Below are 21,585 nucleotides of genomic sequence, written 5' to 3' on the forward strand. Positions count from 1 at the left end.
CTGTTCGCCCACAAAACACCACTTAATCTCACACCCCATTAGGGAATAGTGCCGTCAGTGTACCTCACGCGGTGCGTTGTAGGCATTATTCTTTGCAGCGTCCCTTCGACCTCTATAGCTGTAACACCTTTCATTCATATTACTCTACCTCCGTCCATGTTCTCTTTCTTCCATCTTACTTTTCACCCTCTCCTATCAATTGTTTCCACGTTATTTTCAGCGATGAACGACCTCATAAGTCCCAGCGCTTGGTCTTTGGCTTAGATTTTGTATTCCAGTTCCAACTTAACCTCATAGCAATACTATATCTATAACCGCAAAAGATACGAATCAAAGTAGGAATTGTATCAAATGTATCCTACTTCAATTATTAATTTTCTTACGAGAACAGAGAAGGAAGTTTCGTCAATCTCTGTCGTCACTTAATGGAAAAGAGATACAGGACTTGAAGAAGGGACAAGGAGAAGAAGATGAATGATGTGCATAAATTGCCTATGTATGTACTATCGAGAAGGGACACCAACGAAGACATTTCAACATGAGGAATATATTTACAAAATGGAGAGCTGCAGCCAAATACAGAATTTAAAACCTGTCTCACTTCACTATTCAAACCTGACGAGTTTCCTTTGATTTTCACAATAATTGAACACTGATCACTCTATTGGTATGCACTGAACTAAATCTGAAGAAACGGCCTAGCTATTCTATTATATTTCTGCTGTTTCGAACAATATAGAAATCACTCTATACACTTCTACTTTTAGGTAAACGGTGACCTGAATCTGAAGATTCAGTTTGGCTATTCTATCATAGTATTTTCACCGGCTCGAATACTTTATGGAAATAATCTTATACATTTCTTTATAAATTTAAATGGTTATAATGATCTTATTTTTGAGAGATAGCTTTACTCAACGTACACTTTCATGTTGTCAATATTCATTTCAGAATGAAATAGTTTATGTTGATAACATGACAAGTCACAATCACTACAGTCTATGCTTATCTAAGATTCTTAGAATGTACCTTAGACTCTCGTTTTCTCTCATCGGTCATAAATCAAAGTCTTTACATTAAAGCGCCAGCCTTATTGAGTTTGTCCTCAATTAGAATGACATTTCATTTGAACCGTCTTGGATGGTCTCTGCAGCATGGTAATTCCTATTTTCTTCTTTCTGCCTTAGTTACGTTTAAACCTTATCGACTTTATTCATATCCAAGCAAGTTTTGATTTCTTTGAAGATACATCTTATTATGGTGGCCCATGACACTTGTTCGAGAGTGACGTGTGCTACTGAACTCCAGAAGAAGAAGAAGAAGTAAAGGTGTCGATGACTTTCTCAGTGAATCATAACAAACCCCGTAACTTCTCATTGCAGTGTTATGAATTACAAAGCAGTCACGACATCCCCTAAACTTGAAGTTGTAATTGTACTTTGGTAAGTGTAATGTATTATGTTTGGCTGAAGTATGGGAGGGTTGTTTTGATAAATAGGCTAAGGAGAGAATATCAAATTAGATTTGAAATATAGGTACTAGCCTATACCTAGGTATACCTAGCCTAGTAGTAGCTAGCTACCTAGGCTAATACCTACCTAGCTACCTACTACCCAAGGTTGGCGAAGCTCAGCTGGCAGGTCTTGGAGGTAGCTTAGGTTAAATCACCATAGGTAACCACATGGTTAATGACTTTATATTGATATTTATTACTTTAGGATGACTGTATGACTAGGCTATAGCCTAGGTAGTATGGAACACTTGTTTTCTAGTATAGGCTAGATTAGTATACCTAGGGTAAAACACCGCATGGTCTGCATCAAGCCAACGACGATCAATGCTTGCCACCCTCCGAAAAAGTACATTATAACGCATCCTGACACCGGAGATAGGCATCAGTCCCGACTTGTTGTTGGTGAGAAACGGAGCTAAAGAAAGACCTCTACTCTCCTTTTGAAGTAAGTATTTTCTCCAAAGTTAGAAATTAAGGCCAAATTTTAAGATTTAAACAGAGGGTAGTGAAAAGGGTGTCCACGGCAGTGGAAATCTCACCAAAACGCTTTCGAAATTTTTACTTACTATTAAATAACTTAGAAGATTGACGCTATCTCGATGTTTACGGAGTCGCTTGTGTCAACAACCTTCCCATTTCCTGTGATAAATCCGTACACCACTTGTACCCACAGACGCTGGGGCACTTTCATCACAACAATCGGAACACGGTCCCTTACCAGGACGTTTTTAAGTAAACAACTGTTTTGGTAGAAGACGACGATGAAGCGTGCACTTAGATAATTTTTTAAATAAATAGTAAAACATCAATATTTTGCATATTTATGATGATTAATTTGAAAATATTTGTTATTGAAAAAGTAACTCGATTCTGACTCAAATTTAAGTAATTATTTTTCGGAATTAGAACGTTCTTTTAAGTCCTGTATTATGACGTCACGACATCTTGACTTTTGTACCTATTGTAAATAATTGCTATACTCAACTTTCTTGCAGAACAGTTTACCAGTTATTCATGCAGATTGTTATCAGCTATTCATGTAATTGTTATAATCGTATTGCTCATATTTATCTTTATTATTTACTTTTTGGATATATGAAGATGTTTTACTGCCGTAGTGTGACGCAATCGTTTTCGGTTGTCCCTTGGCCTCTGTCTGTTTTCGCACCATAAGAAATTATGGGGCCGAATTTGCAATGACCAGAAAGTCGTTAAAAGAGGAAAGTTAGCATTGAGGGGCATATGTTTTGATTGAGAAAAATACAAATTTATTCAATAGCTAGCTTGTAAAAAATACTTGATTACAAAAAACTTGATTGACAACTAAGCAGCATACCTACTATGGGTTTCAGAGACAGTGCAAGCACGTTTTTTGGCAATATTTCTATAACGAACACTCGTATCAGAACGAGATTTTGCTATAGTGTATTACACCCAGTGCCGTAATTTATAAGGGTATCGTGAATCATTAATCGTAAAGAATAACAACACTTGTCCTTGTACCAAGAGACAAAAACTCCATTATCCAGAAATGGATACGAACACAGCAGTAAAAAGCTCCACCTACCCTCTCTCCCCACCTCCACCGCCATCCCTTTCCTTCTTCCTTCCTTCATCTTCCTTTCTCTCTCTCTCTGTTGCCAATTGGTATGTGTTCACCCTCCAAACTGGGTATAAGACTTACACAAAACGTGGAAATTGGTGAAATTAGCCTATGTATTGGAAGTATATATACATAGGTATTAAAGCAATTTTATCATTATTGCATTAATAGGTATAACAAATGACAAAAGTTGGCTCCTAGAGGGGAAACCAGGGTAAAAGTGCATAAGAGTTGTGCACAATAGTAAGCTTGGGTCTTTCTGCAGGTTGCAGTCTGCTTAAAAGCAGATGAATGGCATACTCAAACGTGGATGCATTCTAACCTAGCCTTACCTTACCCTCCTAACCTGTCTTAGGGTGCTCTGCCCCAACCTGGCTGGGGATGGGGAACTTCACTGGCCTAGACTCTCCTAATGTGCAACACTAGCCTAATAAAGAAAGAAATGAAAATGAGTGGAGAACTTGTCTTAATTGATGAATTTTAGTTCACTGTTGGCCTATACTATTGCAATGTGTTTTATTTGAATTTGAAGTTGATGCTTGTGGGAAAGAGTTTGTGAGTTTTGGGTGAACCACTTACACGAAGAAGCTAGACAAACCTAGACTTCTTGTAAAAATAATCGACGTTAAAATCAATCCAGATATACTTACAAGGTTTATTCCTTCAGAATAAGTGAAAATAAATAAAAATACATAAGAAAATCATCATTAAAGTGTATATGAGAAATTATTACATATTGGATAGTCATTAATCAAAGCAGATTAATGGGAGGACTCCCCACCCTAAAATTTCTTGGGTTTTCACCCATAATTTTTAAAAATTGGGGAAGGGGAAAGATGAAAAAAATTACAGTAGTACCTCGTATTTCAAACTTAATCCGTTCCAGAAGGCTGTTCGAAGTACGATTTGTTCGAAATATGAGACATATCCCCATAAGAAATAAAGAGAATCAGGATAATTCTTTCCAGCCAACCCAAAAAGTCCCCCTTTTCACATTTTTTCTATTATTAATGTGTTCAAAAGTTAAATCAAGTGTGTAAAGTAAGGAAACAGTATGTTATATGAAGTAAAATTGTCTAAATTTTATTTTTTCTGTGTACGATTTATGAACTGTTTGGTAAAAATGGTGCCAGCCAGCTGGGCGATGGAGAGAGGAGAGACAGGAACCCCTTTTGAGCAAACCAAATTGATTGCAGTATGCAAAGGTTGATAACAAAATACATTTTATTCACATTAGGTACAAAGATAATTAAAGGAATCGATAGTGTGTGTGTGTGTCTGTCTGATTGTGTCTGAGAGAGAGAGAGAGAGAAGATCGAGAGAGAGAGAGAGAGAGAGAGAGAAGAGAGATTTAGAACACACTTGGTTTCTTAAGTGCACGAAATAGATTAAGTATGCCACAATACATCAACTCACTAGTTGGCAAATGACAGACCTTTTAAAAAACAAATTATGGAGGATTTTAACAAACAAATTAACTAAGTAAGTCAAGAATGCAAGAAAAGGAAAGAGAAATAAAATAACTTTTCACAAGGAAGCCGTTTAAACAAACAATCGAAGGCATGCAAAATCTGAAAGTGGCGCCAGTTTGTTTATTACAGAGCTGTGTTACTTTTACCGTAGTAAAAATATTGTAAAAAGCAATTATCACTAGATTGGTATTTTTCCGTAACAAAAAATAAGAGCGACTTGGGTAGATTGAGTTTAAGTGAAAGAAATGAGGGAATAATCATCCCAGATCAGCTAATAAGTCAATGGGAAGCAGAGCCGTTCTTTTCTCTCTCTCTCTCTCTCTCTCTCACCGAACACTGACTCGAGCAAGCGTTTCTTTTTACCGTGTTGCATTTGTTTTCATGTTTTATCATTGTTAAATTTATTGCGAAATGTAATTTTTTATGTGGATTGGTACTGCTTTTATGTATGTATTATAGTAAAGACTTTACTGTCTCTTCTTCTCTCCCCAACAATACCACGACGCACGATAACTTAAAATCATTCATTCATTATTCCTAAAAAATATACACGCTACCTCCCTCTACATAAAGTTAGCTGTGTATCACTGCAATGACAGATGATTTTGTTAATCATTTGTGCTAAGTTTTATTGTGAAAAGCTTTGTTCTTTCATTTACTATTTTGTTAATATTGTTCAACTCAAGGTCCAAAGAGTATAGGAGGTTTTGTCAGCGCTGACCCAAAATAAGCTTCTGCCAGGTCGAGAGCGTGACGTCAACTCAACCTCGCCTTAAACTACCACGAGGAAGGTCCTTTATTAATCCAATGGAGAACAGCAAATACTATACGTGTTTGCGGATGCTCTACATCTAGTTAAGCTTTTTAGAAATAATTCTCTTGACCGTGGATTCTTATTGCCGGATGGTACAGTTGCCTCAAAGTGTTCCTTTACCCCGTCCCCTTCTGTTTCATGATAATGGTCTGGTAACACAGCAATGAAGCCTGTTTGTCTTGTAACGACGGATGTGAATGTTCGAGCTATTGGATGCCAATGTTTATATTTTCTATTCACTAGTGTAGACAATATGTTAATGATATACAAATAATAGTTCACATTACCAGTGAACTGAGTTGATGTTAAACAAATAGAAAAATAGTATAGTAACAGAGCAATAAAAATCATATTCAGTCCTTATTAACCATAATCATCAACCTTTGTTCTATTCAGGTGTGGCTGTGCAGGCGCTTGCTGGGATCCTACTTTTGTTCATGGTAGATCATTATTAGGTGTCAATTTCAGAACGTTATTTGAATGGAAATATGCTTTGGATTTACACAATCCATCTATAAAGTAATGAAATTATAAACCGCAAATACCAAGACCTATAAATATAATTTCATAAAGGCAATTATGATAGCCATTGACAGGTTACGATATGGAAGGCTTTGGGGAAAAATTATAGACCACCAGATGTATAAAGGAACTACGAAATGTAATCCAGTGTGTCACTCATAGTACTTGTTTTTTATTCGAGCCACTTCTCACCAGAGTAGCCTAAATGGAAATTTCTCTGGTCGGTATTTAACTCGAGTCATCCAAGTAACAACACACCTTGACCACCCGGGTGGTCCTTATATACCAACCCAAGAGTGGATAAAAAGGAATAGTTTGCAGTCGATATGAGTTTTCATTTCAGCCTTTCATCTCGTGGGAATCGTAACTGGATTTCTTTTCGCTTCAGTCTCGAATTTGTCGACTATTTATGATCCCGTGGATTTGTCAGTTCAATGAATTCAAGATTCATTTGTTCCGACCCGGCATACACCAAAACCTTCGGTCCTTTTACAATAGGAAGGTACTAGCGGCAGCTGGATAGGTCGTAAGCTTTCGAACAAGGGGTTCGGTAGTTAAAACTGCTTGTCCGACAGGCGCGCTGCGCTGCGACTGGTAGGTAAACAAATCACTTTGCTTTCGGCCTGTTCTGGCGTGTGGACGTGTATCATCGCTCTCGGTGCCCGCTTTCATCGTCGTTTGCTTTCGCATGATTGTGTTTTTTCTTTTTTTCCTAATTATCTAGTGAAACTGAATTGTAAGTACAATCATTTAATTGAATTCTTTGTGAATTAAGGATCTTGGTGTCACCACCGCCCTCCGATTACCCGAGTGCCGGGACTGAAGGGCGTAAGTGCGGGAATTCATTTTCCCAAGAATGATCCTCGTATTGTGTAATGCTCGGTGCCGAGGCGGGAGCACTCGCTCCGAGCGTAGATTGGGTTGAAATGTGTAGATGAAAATCGTAAGTAAGTGCTCTTTTCATTTATATTTTTTTGACCTGTATGCCCGTTGCCGAACGAATGCGCTCGGCACGGAAACTTATTTAGTATGGAGTGGAATCGCAAGTACAGTATTCTTTTTCATTTTCATATATTAGTTTGATTGTAGCAATACTCATTTTGGATCAGTTTCCGAGCTTACCCGGAACAAATTGATCCTTCCCCCTTTTATTTTGAATGAAGTGAAATCGCAAGTGCAGTTCTTTTTCATTTCAGTTTTTATTGAGATTGCATTGTTTACTGGGGTCAATGTTTCTGCTATTCCAGGGAATTGATCCTTCCCCTTTTTTATTTGTATGAAGTGAAATCGCAAACGCAGTAGTCTTTTCATTTTCATATATTTTTGATTGCATCAATTCATTATGGATCAAGGTTTCCAGAAACCTTGATCCATAAAGGTAAGGAATTGATCCTTTCACCCTTGCGCTCGTACTAGGGCGCAAATAAAGCGCTCGATCCGAGCCCTTATTCATTGTGAAGTGAATCGTATGCAAGATGCATTTTCATTTTATCCCTTATATTGATTGCATCAATATTTATTTGGTTCAAATTCCGCTCAGTCAGGGATTGATCCTTATGCCCTTGCATTCTGGCCGATGGCACGATTGCCTCTCGGGCTCTTATTTTGTTGTGGGTACATGGGTACTGTGCGGGGGTGGGGAACGAGAAACCCCCCCCCCCCCGCTCAGCTCCACAGTGGCCCTTCCCCTTGGGGGGGGGGAGGTTATCGGCGTTCTTCTCCTCGCCCGATCCGTCGAGCGAGGGCGAGGGCGCTCGGTGCCCGATGTACAATTGTATTAGGGGTCTTCCACTCGTTCGGAGAGGGCTCACCCCCCAGCGAGGGGACTTCCCCCCCACTAATCGCTACTACTGTTATTTCCGCAGGTGCTACTGCCACGAGGGTGGACCTTGGTGAGGTATGGGCGTCCTTCCATTTGCAGGGCGTGCTAGTGTCCAGGGGCTGCGGTTCTATGTCTGGGCCTACTGCGGTCACCCATGGAGTGGTGACCACGCAACCAGGTGACGACGTCCCTCCTCACCTGGTGTACTCGCCTCACTTGTGGTAACAGTCTTGCCCTACAGCCGCTGTGAAGTGCCGTTCGCCGTACCGAGAGGGGGGCGTGCCGCCGCCGCTCGTGGTTGCCGCGCTGCAGCGACCACACTTCCGCTGCCCTAGAGCTCGCCCCTGACCTGCCGCCGGTACCAGGATGTTGCTGGCTGCTGCTCCTTTCCTGTGTTTCCGGTGCTACCTGCCGTACCTGCCGATTCTGGGTTTACTGTCCATGCAGTTTGCTGCGCTGGCTTGTCCCTGCCGTTGCTGCGCTGGCTGTCCCTGCCGTTGCTGCGCTGGCTGTCCCTACCGATGCTGTGCTGGCTGTGCCTGCTGTTCCTGAGATGCCCATACCTGCTGATGTCGTCCCCGGTTCGTGGTGGTACTACCCCAGACTTTGGTCTGTCTGTACAGGTGCGTCCGGGCCCTGTTGGCTTCGGCTACAGCAGCCCCGGTCTCCGCCCTGGATAGCAGATCTTACGTCTGTCCTGAGGAAGCTGACGAAGAAGAGGAGGAAGGTGTCGTCGTCGTCGTCTTCATCTTCTTCATCGTCGCCTCGGCTGCCGCCTCTTCCCCTTGCGACTTCTAAGGCTTCACAGCCGAGGAAGAAGAAGGTTGCCTCCTCCCTCCTAAGAAGTCTCCCTCGGGAGCTTCTCTGGGACCCGTCTCACCTCGGTGGGACGGGAGGGAGGGTTCCTTCCGTGGTCCTCCTGCTCCTTCGGGAGCGGCCCGTCTCTTCTTCCGCAAGGAAGAAGACTACGGGGACCAGAGGGGATACCGGCTAACACCGTACTTCCTCGCCTGGTGTCAGTGGTTCTGCCACTGCATCAGGGTCCTCTCGGCCTCTCGTTCGCGGGAGGGTACCGAGTGTACGGTCGTCTACCAGCGACCGTGCAGCCAGGAACCAGACCTCTGAGTCCGCTTCAGCGTCAGGTTCACGGGGACGGCACGGGGCGGAAGACTGGTGACAGCCGCTCATGCGACTCTCACCAGACCAGCTCTCACTCTCGCGCGAACAGCTGGCTACCCGGGGACGTGACGGTCCACGACCGACCACGGGTCTGAGGCCTGGGAAGAGGTCCTCCCGTTCGCCCGGTGCCAGCCACGGCTGGAACCAGCGACGTGACGTGCCGTGAGGACAAGCACCTGGTCTCACTGTGACAGTGGAGCCTGCAGGTCGCCTGACCGTCGCTCTCACAGAAAGCGACCGGGTACGGCAACCAGCACCAGCTCTTTCTTACACTCGAGATCGGGGCCGCTGTGCTCAGTCCAGCCGTTCTCCACAGCGAGACGGTTCGACCAGGCCTGCAGCTCGATCGCCACCGCGGGTTGACGATCGCCTGCAGCCCTCCAAGCCTGCTGGTTCTGCAGCGAGCAACGGGGAGCAGTCAGGTCTGCCTCTCCCGTACCTTCAACCTCCTCGGGTTACACCGGGAGGAGCGAGGTATTGAGGAGTGATCGTGAGGGGTGCGCCCCTCATGATCCCACCACGACGCCTACGTGCCAGGCACGGTTTTCTTGGACCGGCCAGGACGTATGCGCAAGTGGAGGGGTGGGGAAGACCGAGAGGGCTGTCGCTGTTCCCCCTTCTTAGGAGGAAGGTTCTCGGAATATGCTCTTGTTCGAAGGGCTTAACGGTCCCACTCTGCAAGATGCTGTGACTTCCGAGATCCAGAGGAACTTTGCCGAGGTTTACGGCGCTGATTCGTCAGCACAATGACCCTCGGGGAAGGATCGCCGCTTCCACCAGCAGAGCCACGTCTCGGCTCGAGTCGTTTTGGGCCCGAGAGGGAACCCAAATCGACGGTGGGTCTGCCGCGAATCGGAAGCTTGCCGACTGTGTTGAACCAGGTAGTCTCTCGTCTCCGGACAAGAAGGCTCTCTCAGTTACTGGCCGGTCGAACAAGCTACTTCACCTCCTCTACTGCGACAGAGGCGTTTCTACGTGTCTTTCGGACACCGTATTTATACCCTTCGGTCCTCCTGAGTTTCGACCTCGACGAGGACTGGAATGAGTCGGAGCGGTATCGGCTCTCTCCTGTCAGGTGTCGATCAGCCCCACCCAGACGACGTTCACAGTGGCGGCAGACACTTACCTACAGTATGAGTTCGTAACCCTCCTCGGGAAAACGTTTTCTCCTGACGATACGTTTTCCCAGGCTCTGAGAGGCCATCGCCGTAAGGCGATGGCTGCTCCTTTTCTTCTCCAACTGCTAGTTCCGCTGGGAAGGCGAGCCAGTATCCAATTCCTCCCCCATTCCCTCTCTCCTTACGGCTACGAGGGAAAGGGGAGGGATCCTACAGAGATTTCTCTGTAAGATCCCACGTTAGGGGCTGCGCTACCGGGGGGACCTTCGGGTCCTACCTGACGTAAGCCCCGGTCATGAGGAGGGATCCTGCCCCATTCTCGATTTCTACGGGAATCGAGAGGACCACCAGCCGATATCGTTTGACGAATTCGGTGGGGGGGTTTCGCAGAGTGCTTAGAATTCTACGGAATTTCTAGCGCACTCAAGAGTGTTCGAGTTTTTACGATCTCCAAACACTTAGGCGAGACCACGGTCCAAAGTGAGCGAGAATCCCCGATAATTGTTACACGATAATCGGGACCTCGCTTATGCTCGAATTCCTGTAATTTCTAGCATTTGGAAGAAGACTGCTGCTGAAAGAAGAGTATCTCACAGTAGGCGCTTAAACCTGGAATAGAGAAGACGGACGGGAACTTCCAGTTTGGCTGAACTATCGTCTTCGGTATTCTGTTCACCATTGAAGCTTTCCTTTGGGAAAGACTTCTCCTTCACTCTCTTGACTAGAGAACGAAGGCGGTCGATCTCCAATCCTTATTCTCATTCCTCGAGGGGAAAAGATTTTAGGATGGAGGTCGTGGTACAGAACCTACAAACTATACTACGTATATTACCCTCGCGACATGATTCTTTAACAGTTGAATTGTCCGTGGGGTAGGCGCATACCGTAGTTAACTCTACGGTTTGTGACCGAGACGAATTGTATCTTATTGAACTGCAACTCGGGGTTGCCTGCAACCTCCCAGCAGTTATCAGTTTCGATTTTAGTATACTTGGTATTGTCATGACAACACCAAATCAGCTTTTGTATTTTACCGAAATCCGTTTCGGTTAAATATAAAATTGCTCGAGCGTATTCTTTATGCTCGATGGTTCTAGCCGAACGCATTCCTTCGTGGAATAATGGATTACCTGGCCAACTCAGGATGACGAGTCACCGAGAGCTACTGCGTATTGAACTGCCTGATAGCGGCTCAGTATCAGCTAGGTCTCGGAGATGCACGGTCGGTTTACGTCTCTCTCTCCCCTGGTTGGATTGACTACCGAACCGTATCTCTGCCCAACAATCATGGACTTAGGTCTCTGATTAACGGGGATTCTCGCAATAATGAAGGACCATCTACTGCTGTGACGCTCGATTTCATCGCCTTCGACATTGCGAGAATTTTCAACAGAGATATCTCTTGGACTCTTTCATCTTTCTGTTTAGCCGCACGGTAACAGAAGTCTGTACTAGTCAACCGCTGCATCGCACTGCGATAATGCGAATGATTTTTGCAGACATCTGAGTTTGTCTTCAAAATATCTCGTATTCGTAGGTGTGCAATTTCATTGCTCGCCCCGAATTAACAGATATGTCAGAAGACATCGCCTACTCTCCGACCTGACAGCTCTACTTCCAAATGTTCAGCCCATGAGAAGCAGTTCTTCAGGCAGTAGTTCCCTGTCTTCATTACTGGAAGCGCTCCGCTTTTATTGCAACTACGATCCTCACCGGACAGCAATCAATAGCGGTTAGCGTTCTCAGTCTTTGTAGCACAGGTTCAGAATCTTGAGAATCCTTCTCTCGGTTCAGCTGTGAAGACGTAGGTTGCATTTTCTGTACACCTTCGTCTTCAACGTCACATAGTGTTGTTTCTCCTTACCCGAGAATTCAACTATACTATGAGATATCTTGCCATCAAGGACCTCGGTCTCTAGAAGGCAATTGACTTTCGCCTGTTGGGCACATGCCTTAAGAGAGTCATCACCTTGCCTTCTGGCATCGGTGACGAACAAATTATTTGTTTAGTCTCTTGGCAGAACCTTTTAAGGCGAAGGTCACGTGACTTGCTCGGGTGCTTGGACAACTTGGGCCTCCTACCGAACGCAGTCAGTAGGCAGCTGTCAGAGCGCCCAAGTCTGTTACGAACTTCGCTGTGGACTAGTTTTCGGTTGTTCCATAACCAATCTTTTTCTTCGTCCTAACGGCTTGTCACAGTACCCATACCATCGACACCCACCATTGAGTGTCGGATGTCCTATCCACTACCGAGAACAACAACGTCGCGGCAGACGGATAGACCAGTATGGGTACAGGACATCACCGAAGTCGAGAAGAGGGATAGGTCATACGACCATTCCCTTCTTTTCCTCTGAGGTAATTGCATGACTTTTCCTGCGAAGTCAAGCATCCAGGGGATGGGGATTCGTGACGCTCGATTTCGTACCGAATTCGTAGCGAAGACTCTGAACCCTTCGGTTCCTGACGATCGGTTAGAGTCCTTCACAATCCCCTCCCTAATGGACTTCACCGCCTTCGATGCGAAGGAGATGCATGCTTTGTCCTGTGAAAGCGCTACCGCGCTTTCTGAAGAAACTCGACATCCCAGGCTGAGTGTTGAAGACTTCGTCAGCACCAAGATGACCTAGAAGTACACTCCTCGAGTTACACAAGAACTTCTCCGTGGCGCAGGTACTGAAGGCAGGGTGTCTGGTACAACCAGAACCACTGGCACCTCCTTCTACCTTTTGGATATTGCCCACAGGTCCTGGATCGTTTTCCTTAGGACCCGTGGTGGCTGCTCAACACGTTGTCTAGCTAACCCACAGACCCTAGCAGGCTGAACAGCATCGAGTCCTGGTGTGACTGTAAGAATAGATAGTGAATGAGAGTGACTGGCTTCTCTTCCTATCTTTTTCTACCCCTCTACCTGTGGGTAGGGGGATACGGTCATCACCTGCTGGATAAGGACGAGATGCCGGTGAGCTACTCGACAGAAGCCCATCCTATCCCTTTCACTAGGGATGGGAGCGAATATCCACCACTTCCTCTACAAGGGGGGGGAAGTGGATGCCAACAAGAGACAAACCATAACGTTATGTTGCCTCTTGCAAATAGGAACTTGTTCTTGTTTGCTGGTACGAAGAGATACGCTTGCCTCTCTCTTAGTACTTGGTCCAGAGGATCTGACCATTGATCCTGCGGTGCACACCCACGATCAATCGGACAGAGGGCTTGGATCCCTCCCTCGCTCTTACGACCAGGGAGGAGGCATTCCAAGGTTGGGCGAACACCAGTCTGTTCACAAAAGACTCAGATTCCTCCCACCAAGAAGTGAGTCTTCCTATTGTAAAAGGACCGAAGGTTTGTATGCCGTGTCGGAACAAATGACAATTTGTCCAAAATTGCATTTTTCCTAAACTATACAAACCTGAGGTCCTTTTACACATAGCCCCACCTCATGCCACCCCTCACTCTGCAGTTTTTTGCTTGGGACCAAAAGCAAAAGTGATTTGTTTACCTACAGTGCGCGCGCGCGCGCCTGTCGGACAAGCAGTTAACTACCGAACCCCTTGTTCGAAAGCTTACGACCTATCCAGCTGCCGCTAGTACCTTCCTATTGTAAAGGACCTCAGGTTTGTATAGTTAGGAAAAATGCAATTTTGGGAGGACAAATTGTCATTTTGCTATTTTTGCGTCCTTGTCCATTAATTGATTTTTTATTTTTATTTTTAATGAAATTTTAATTGAAACCGAATTTGATTAGTTTTTTTGTTTGTGAAAATGAGCATCAAACTAATCTTGAAGGGAACACGTAGTTCATTTGACCACATCCACTAATTGTTATTCATTCTTTTTCATGTTTAAAAAGCATTGTTCCTGATTCCAGTAATTGCAGCCTTGTATTATCCTGACCCTTCCCTGATTAGAGCATTAGTGTCAATTTTTGCTTTCCTTAGGATCAAATTATAAATGAGAGTCCATTTAACCAACGGCTCCCGCCCACCCCCCATTACTGATTCTTACACCTCCCCCCCCCCCCCCCCCCTTATCCCTTACCTATCCCTCCATCCTAGTCCCACCCTCCCTCCATCCTCGGATAGCCCTGCAACCTCCCAGGTTACTCCTCACGAGATGTGGTGTGGAAAAATCAGTAATCCTAGTATTTCAACGGTCGCATGACCATTCTTTCCCCTCTTTTACAAAGCTCTGGTACTGCAGTCTAATAAGTTCTGTTTACCTTTGCTTAAAGGTCAACCCTTGATATTCTAATATCTTGTTTCTTGTTCTTGATTTTTTTGGGAGGGGGTTTTGGTTTGGTCTTCTACCTAACTCATTCATTCTCCTCATGATTAGAAAGCAGCAGTACTTAGGTCTAACAGAATTTAGTGTTGCCCTTGACGTGGTAGCCAAAAGGCTTCTACAAATGGTTAACCTGTTATTTAATTTTCTGAGTAAATTTGATTTGACTGGCATTTCACCAAGCTTAATTTTCCTTTCAAAGCAGTGAAATCTGTTACAACCTATTATATATGTTTATAAGATGCAGATAAAGCTTTCTGACAGCTCAGGATATAATTATGAGATGGAAGTGTTTTTGAAAGTAAAGCAACAGGATGCACAAATTTTTTGTTCCTTCTTTTGGTGCTTTTCCTGTCAATCATGAACATCTTAAGCAGGCCAACGCCAACCAAACCTACATATGAGAAGTGAAAGACATTTTACATACACACACTGCACTGAAGGTAGTGTAGAGACCACGAGGCTGGATTCTTCTGACCTTAGCCTAGGCCTATGTCTGACATCGGAATACCATGACTGACACTGACATAGCCTCTTTGTTTTCAGCCCTCGGAAAGTTAGGCCGAAGCCACTATTTATATAATGTATGTCATTGGTTTTGATACTAAAAGGCCAGATTCTTCTGACCTTGGCCTAGGCCTACATCTTGAGCAGGACATTCATCAAATGACTCATTAACTTAGTCTAGGGTTCTATGTCCTTGATGATTTAATCTGAAGCCGCAATATATTTGGTGTGTTTTAATAGAGACTAAACACTGTTCTGCATTGAAGTCTCCAGGTATATAGATAACTACTTACTGAGGAGCAAGCAGCATTGAAGTCTCCAGAAATATGGACAATTATTTAACCCTCATTAGACAGGTAAATATATCGATATGCAGCTAATCAAGCTGGGTAAACTTTGAGGTGGACCAGTTTACAAAACAGTGCATCAATGGAAAGAGGAAGATATGCAGGAATATGGATAACTACTTACTAGGGAGTAGCATTGAAGTCTCCATGAATATAGATAACTACTTACTGGAGAGAAGCATTGAAGTCTCCAGGAATATAGATCACTACTTACTGGAGAGAACCATTGAAGTCTCCAGGAATATGGATAACTACTTACTGGAGGCAGCATTGAAGTCTTCAGGAATATGGGTAACTACTTACTGGAGAGAAGCATTGAAGTCTCAATGAATGTAGATAACTACTTACAGGAAAGAGGCATTCAAGTCTCCAGGGATATGGATAACTGCTTACTGGAGGTAGCATTGAAGTCTCCAGGAATATGGATAACTACTTATTAGAGAGTGGCATTGAGGTCTCCATTAATGTAGATAGCTACTTACAGGAGAGAAGCATTGAAGTCTTCAGGAATGTGGATAACTACTTACTGGATAGCAGCATTGAAGTCTTCATGAATGTAGATAGCTACTTACAGTAGAGAAGCATTGAAGTCTCCATTAATGTAAATGACTACTTACAGGAGAGAAGCATTAAAGGCTCCATGAAGATGGATAACTACTTACTGGAGAGAAGCATTCAAGTCTCCCTGAATGTAGATAACTACTTATTGAGAGAAGCATTCAAGTCTCCAGGAATATGGATAACGACTTACTGGAGGCAGCATTGAAGTCTCCAGTGATATGGATAACTACTTACTGGAGACAGTATTGAAATCTCCAGGGATATGGATAACTACTTATTGGTGGTAGCATTGAAGTCTCCAGGGATGTAGATAACTACTTACTGGAGGCAGATTGAAGTCTCCAGGAATATGGATAACTACTTACTGGAGGCAGCATTGGAGTTGCCAGGGATGTAGATAACTACTTACTGGAGGCAGCGTTGAAGTCTCTAGGAATATGGATAACTACTTACTGGAGGCAGCATTGGAGTCTCCAGCGATGTAGATAACTACTTACTGGTGGCAGCGTTGAAGTCTCCAGGAACACAGATAACTACTTACTGGAGGCAGCATTGAAGTCTCCAGGGATGTAGATAACTACTTACTGGAGGCAGCATTGAAGTCTCCAGGGATGTAGATAACTAACTACTTACTGGAGGCATCATTGAAGTCTTCAGGAATATGGATAACTACTTATTGGAGTCTATAGGGATGTATATAACTACTTACTGGAGACAGCAATAAAGTGTCCAGGGATATGGGATAGCTACTTACTGGAGGCAGCATTGAAGTCTCCAGGAACACAGATAACTACTTATTGGAGGCAGCATTGAAGTCTCCATGAATATAGATAACTACTTACTGGAGGCAACATTGAAGTCTCCAAGGATATGGATAACTACTTACTGGTGGCAGTGTTGAAGTCTCCAGGAACACAGATAACTACTTACTGGAGGCAGCTTTGGAGTCTCCGGGGATGTAGATAACTACTTATTGGAGGCAACACTGGAGTCTCCAGGAATATGGATAACTACTTACTGGAGGCAGCATTGAAATCTCCAGGAACACAGATAACTACTTTATGCAGGCAGCATTAAAGTCTTCAGGAATATGGATAACTACTTACTGGAGGCAGCATTGAAATCTCCAGGAACACAGATAACTACTTTATGCAGGCAGCATTAAAGTCTTCAGGAATATGGATAACTACTTACTGGAGGCAGCATTGGAGTCTATAGGGATGTATATAACTACTTACTGGAGACAGCAGTGAAGTCTCCAGTGATATGGGATAACTACTTACTGGAGGCAGCATTGAAGTCTCCAGGAACACAGATAACTACTTACTGGAGGCAGCATTTAAGTCTCCAGGTCACAGATAACTACTTACTGGAGGCAGCATTGGAATCTCCAGGGATGTAGATAACTATTTACTGGCGGCAGAATTGAAGTCTCCAGGTCACAGATAACTACTTATTGGAGGCAGCATTAGAATCTCCAGGGATGTAGATAATTACTTACTGGAGGCAGAATTGAAGTCTCCAGGTCACAGATAACTACTTACTGGAGACAGCATTGAAGTCTCCATGAATGTAGATAACTACTTACTGGAGGCAGCATTGAAGTCCCAACAGGAGACTCCAATGCTGCCTCCAGTAAGTAGTTATCTGGGACCTGGAGACTTCAATGCTGCCTTCAATAAGTAGTTATCTACATTGTTGGAGACTTCAATGCTGCCTCCAGTAAGTAGTTATCTGTTACCTGGAGACTTCAATGCTGCCTCCAGTAAGTAGTTATCTGTTACCTGGAGACTTCAATGCTGCCTCCAGTAAGTAGTTATCTGTTACCTGGAGACTTCAATGCTGCCTCCAGTAAGTAGTGATCTACATTCATGGAGGCTTCACTGATGCCTCCAATAAGTAGCTATCTGTATTTCTGTAGACTTCAATGGTGTCTCCAGTAAGTAGTTATCTACATTCGTATAGACTTTAATTTTTCCCTCTAGTAAGGTGTTACGTATCCATATTCCTTGAGAATGGCCCACAGTTAAGGCCTGAAAGTACTTAAGTTTTAGTAAAATACTATATTAATACTTACAATAAACAATTTATAATCAGTAATCTTGTGGGGACTTTTTTTTTCAATGTAAGGAATTTTACAAGAATGGAAATTTGACAAAAAAAAAGGACATAGTTTCAATCAATCTGTATTGCTTGAGTCCTATAACAAAGGATAATACAAAATTATGGTTGTGAAAAACACTGAACATGACAATTGTGTATTACTACATAGTTTTTAGATAGGTGCTATAAATTCATTTATGAAATCAGCTGATTTTAATAAAGAAAACTCATAGTTATATAATTACTAAAAGGTTGGGTGTTTTACTTTTTAGCAATGATTATGACCAAGGACCAGCTCAAATGAGGGGAGAAATTTAGCCATTTAAGTTAAATGCAAAGAAATAAAATCAAAACCTGATGAATACTGAAAGCAAAAGCAATTCAATCCAGCTCTTATTTCTATGTATCTACCCATTTAAGGTGCATCTGGTTGCAAGGTCAAATTGCTAATGCATATAAATATTCAGTTTTAAGAGTGAAATACCTTACAAGGCACTTAATTACATTACACAGGGTAATTCCATTGTCAAGTGGGTCTTTAACAACTGATGAATTCTTGAACTACCACCATATTTGTTATGAACTCTTATGAACCTCACTATTCTGCGAATGATCATTGTGGAGTTTACTTTCATATACAATGAAAATACAATTGATGATTTCTTCTTGATGTTTTGTTAGGTCACATGTGGGGGGAAATTTTAAATATTGAAAGAGATATTTGAAACAGTTAGTTTGACTTCAATAACTTTTTTTACACCCTCACTAATATCGCTGTGTCGCCGTCCACGAAGAGAGTATTATTGGTGAGGGTGTGAAATTGACACTAAATAATGATCTACTATGGACAAAAGTAGGATCCCAGTAAAATGCCTGCACCAGCCACACCTGAATGGAACAAAGGTTGACGATTATGGTTAGTAAGCACTGAACATGATTTTCACCATTGCCATTTTTATTATTCTGTTATTATACGATTTTTCTATTCAACAACTTAATTCACTGGTAATGTAAACAATTATTCTTATATCATTAATATCATTAACACATTGTCTACAGTAGCGATTAGAAAATATGAGCATCGGCATCCAATAACTCGACCATTCACATCCGTCGTTACAAGACAAATAGGATTCATTGCTGTGTTATCAGACCATTTTCATGAAACATAAGGGGATGGGGTAAAGGAACACCTTAGGGCAACTGTATGTAGTACGTACGCTCACAATGGTCCAGTTAGAGAGCTAATAAAGAGGAATGAAGTGATCTTCGGACAGCTTATAAACTTTCTGAAAAACATCAATGTTAGTTATTATAGGTATGCAACGAATTAAAGTTAAACTTGCCGTGCAACTGCTGTCCAAAAGTACTTATAAATCTTTTGATCACTTCGACAACCAAGGATATTTGAAGAGAAGGGCTAGAAAATTACAAGCCATTTCATTTGGCTTGTTGATAGATAGTGTGATCCGTTTTATTCTCGACTGCCAACAGATAGAAAATCATCAAGAAATGCTGACGTGACTAAAACTGTAGATGCGAGACAAAATCTTTCAAAACATGAATTGAACCGCTAGAGAAATGAAAGTGAAGAGAAGTACAATGCTCTATCCTTTGTCTAACTTGCTGAAAAGGGCAAAATAAAAACTTGGCATGACGTATACTCTAAATTACAGACTAAATCAGGCTGGGTTGGGGCACTTTTTTGGTTGCAAAAGTCAAATGGAAGCGTACGATCAGCACCCATCACCAGTTGCATTTAAACATTGTCTCAGAGCCTACCTTTTAGGAAAAGACAGCACACTTGTAAGCTCAAAGAGCAACGTTTAAAACTGCAACAGTGAAAATATAACATCCGCCTCATTTTCCCACGTCCCTGACAAGCAAGACGCATCATTCAAAGACGAAGGAAATTCCCTTCAGAAAGAACCCAGTATATCAGCAATTTTATTTTGCTTACCAGTATTTAATAAGGATGATCAAAGTGATGACTTTAAAGACCAGGAAGTTGAAGAACAAACATGGGAAGATGCCATATGTTGGCGGGTTCGTTGCTCTCAAGTTTCCACGACTGGAACATTTAGGAGCAAAAGTAACAAAGAAAGATGACACAAAGATTGGTGCCATAAGCTTTGGTGAGTGGAAACTAATGAAACCTAGTGTTTCTTGATCATTTGAAATGTATGAATAAGATGTTTGATTCTCACCATGGGAGGAAAATGTTTTAACAGCCTTAAAAGGAGCGATAATTAAATTAGTGGATATAATTAGCAGTCACATCCAAATAGCTTCAGAAGTCGAACTATTTTGTTCCATGCCATACAGTGTTTAGAATTCGAAATTTGAAAAGACACATTTGTATTTCCAGAAAAGCGGTGCATAGATTGAAAAAGTTAGCGACATAGCTAGATATGTGCCAAATGTGATTTTATGGAGATCTGTTAAATGTGTAATTTAGACATATATTTATATTATTGTTTGGAATGTTCTTTAGAACTCGCTCATGATTATTTAATATATTAAAATATAGTTTTTATTCTGACTATTATTTTCCTTCGGAAACAGATAATAGTATTTAATAATGGATAAAAAGAAGAAAGCAGAGGTAGGTTTTCTATAATTTCAATGTTATTTGGTGAAAATGTTCTAATGATCTCTCTTATAATTATTCTTCTCAACATAGTAGAATGAAGAACCTACATCTGACTATTAATTTGTTCATCGAAAAGCTTAAGAGTATTAAAAAAAAAAAAAAAAGAGAAAGTAAAGGCAGGATTGCTATAGGTTAAGGGGCCTGACTGCCGTTATTGTGACGTCACGCACCTAGCCGTTTAATCCTGTACCCCAGTTTAAGCAGTGCATGACAAGACCTTATATTCTCTAGTCCTTGGTTCAACTAGACCGTCTCACTCGGCACACTGAGCAGTGGCTCAATTAAGACCTTTTTTTTTTTTTTTTTTTTTATTTTTTTTTTTTTTTTTTTTTTTTTTGCATTTGATTGTTTTCATATTTTATCATTACTACGTTCAATTTATTGTGAAATAACATTTTATTTTTTATGTGAATTGGTACTGCTTTTACGTACATATTATAGTAAAGATTTTATTGCCTCTTCTTCTATCCTCAACAATACCACAATGCACGATAACTTAAAATTATTCATTCATTATTCCTAAAAAATATAAACCCTACCTCCCTCTACCTCAAGTTAGCTATGTATCACCGCAGTGACGAATGATTTTGTTAATCATTTGTGCTAAATTTTACTGTGAAAATCTTTGTTCTTTCATTTACTATTTTGTTAATATTGTTCAACTAGACCGTCTTACTCGGCGCACTGGACACTGGCTCAATAAAGACTTTTTTTTTTATTGCATTTGATTGTTTTCAGACTTTATCATTACGTTAAATTTATTGAGAAATACCCTTTTTATGTGAATTGTTATTGCTTTTACATACATACAGTAATATTTTAACTCTTCTCAACATATCAACGCTCCCTCATTCAGTCTCAAGTCAGCTGGGCGTGACGTCACCACGGTTACATACGATACATCTTTTATGCTAAATGTTATTTGTTCCGACACGGCATACAAACCTTCGGTCCTTTTACAATAGGAAGGTACTAGCGGCAGCTGGATAGGTCGTAAGCTTTCGAACAAGGGGTTCGGTAGTTAACTGCTTGTCCGACAGGCGCGCGCGCGACTGGTAGGTAAACAAACCACTTTTGCTTTCGGCCT

The 21,585-nt window shown here is 42.2% G+C and overlaps 1 protein-coding gene across 2 annotated transcripts in view; it reads left to right on the forward strand.

Annotated features, from left to right (window-relative positions):
• Positions 1 to 1,087: 1,087 nt before the first annotated feature.
• LOC135200025 (probable RNA-binding protein EIF1AD) overlaps positions 1,088 to 21,585 on the forward strand; it is a 36,021-nt gene continuing 15,523 nt past the window's right edge. The window contains exon 1 of one of the 2 annotated variants that reach the window (XM_064228253.1): positions 1,088 to 1,157. In XM_064228253.1, coding sequence (XP_064084323.1) covers positions 1,115 to 1,157 — 43 coding nt within the window. In that variant the 5' untranslated portion in view covers positions 1,088 to 1,114. Of the gene's footprint in view, positions 1,158 to 1,232; positions 1,443 to 21,585 lie in introns of those variants that run through there. The other variant, XM_064228254.1, reaches the window with a different exon arrangement.

Source organism: Macrobrachium nipponense, chromosome 26 (assembly GCF_015104395.2).
Source record: "Macrobrachium nipponense isolate FS-2020 chromosome 26, ASM1510439v2, whole genome shotgun sequence".
In the NCBI taxonomy this organism is placed as follows: domain Eukaryota; kingdom Metazoa; phylum Arthropoda; class Malacostraca; order Decapoda; family Palaemonidae; genus Macrobrachium; species Macrobrachium nipponense.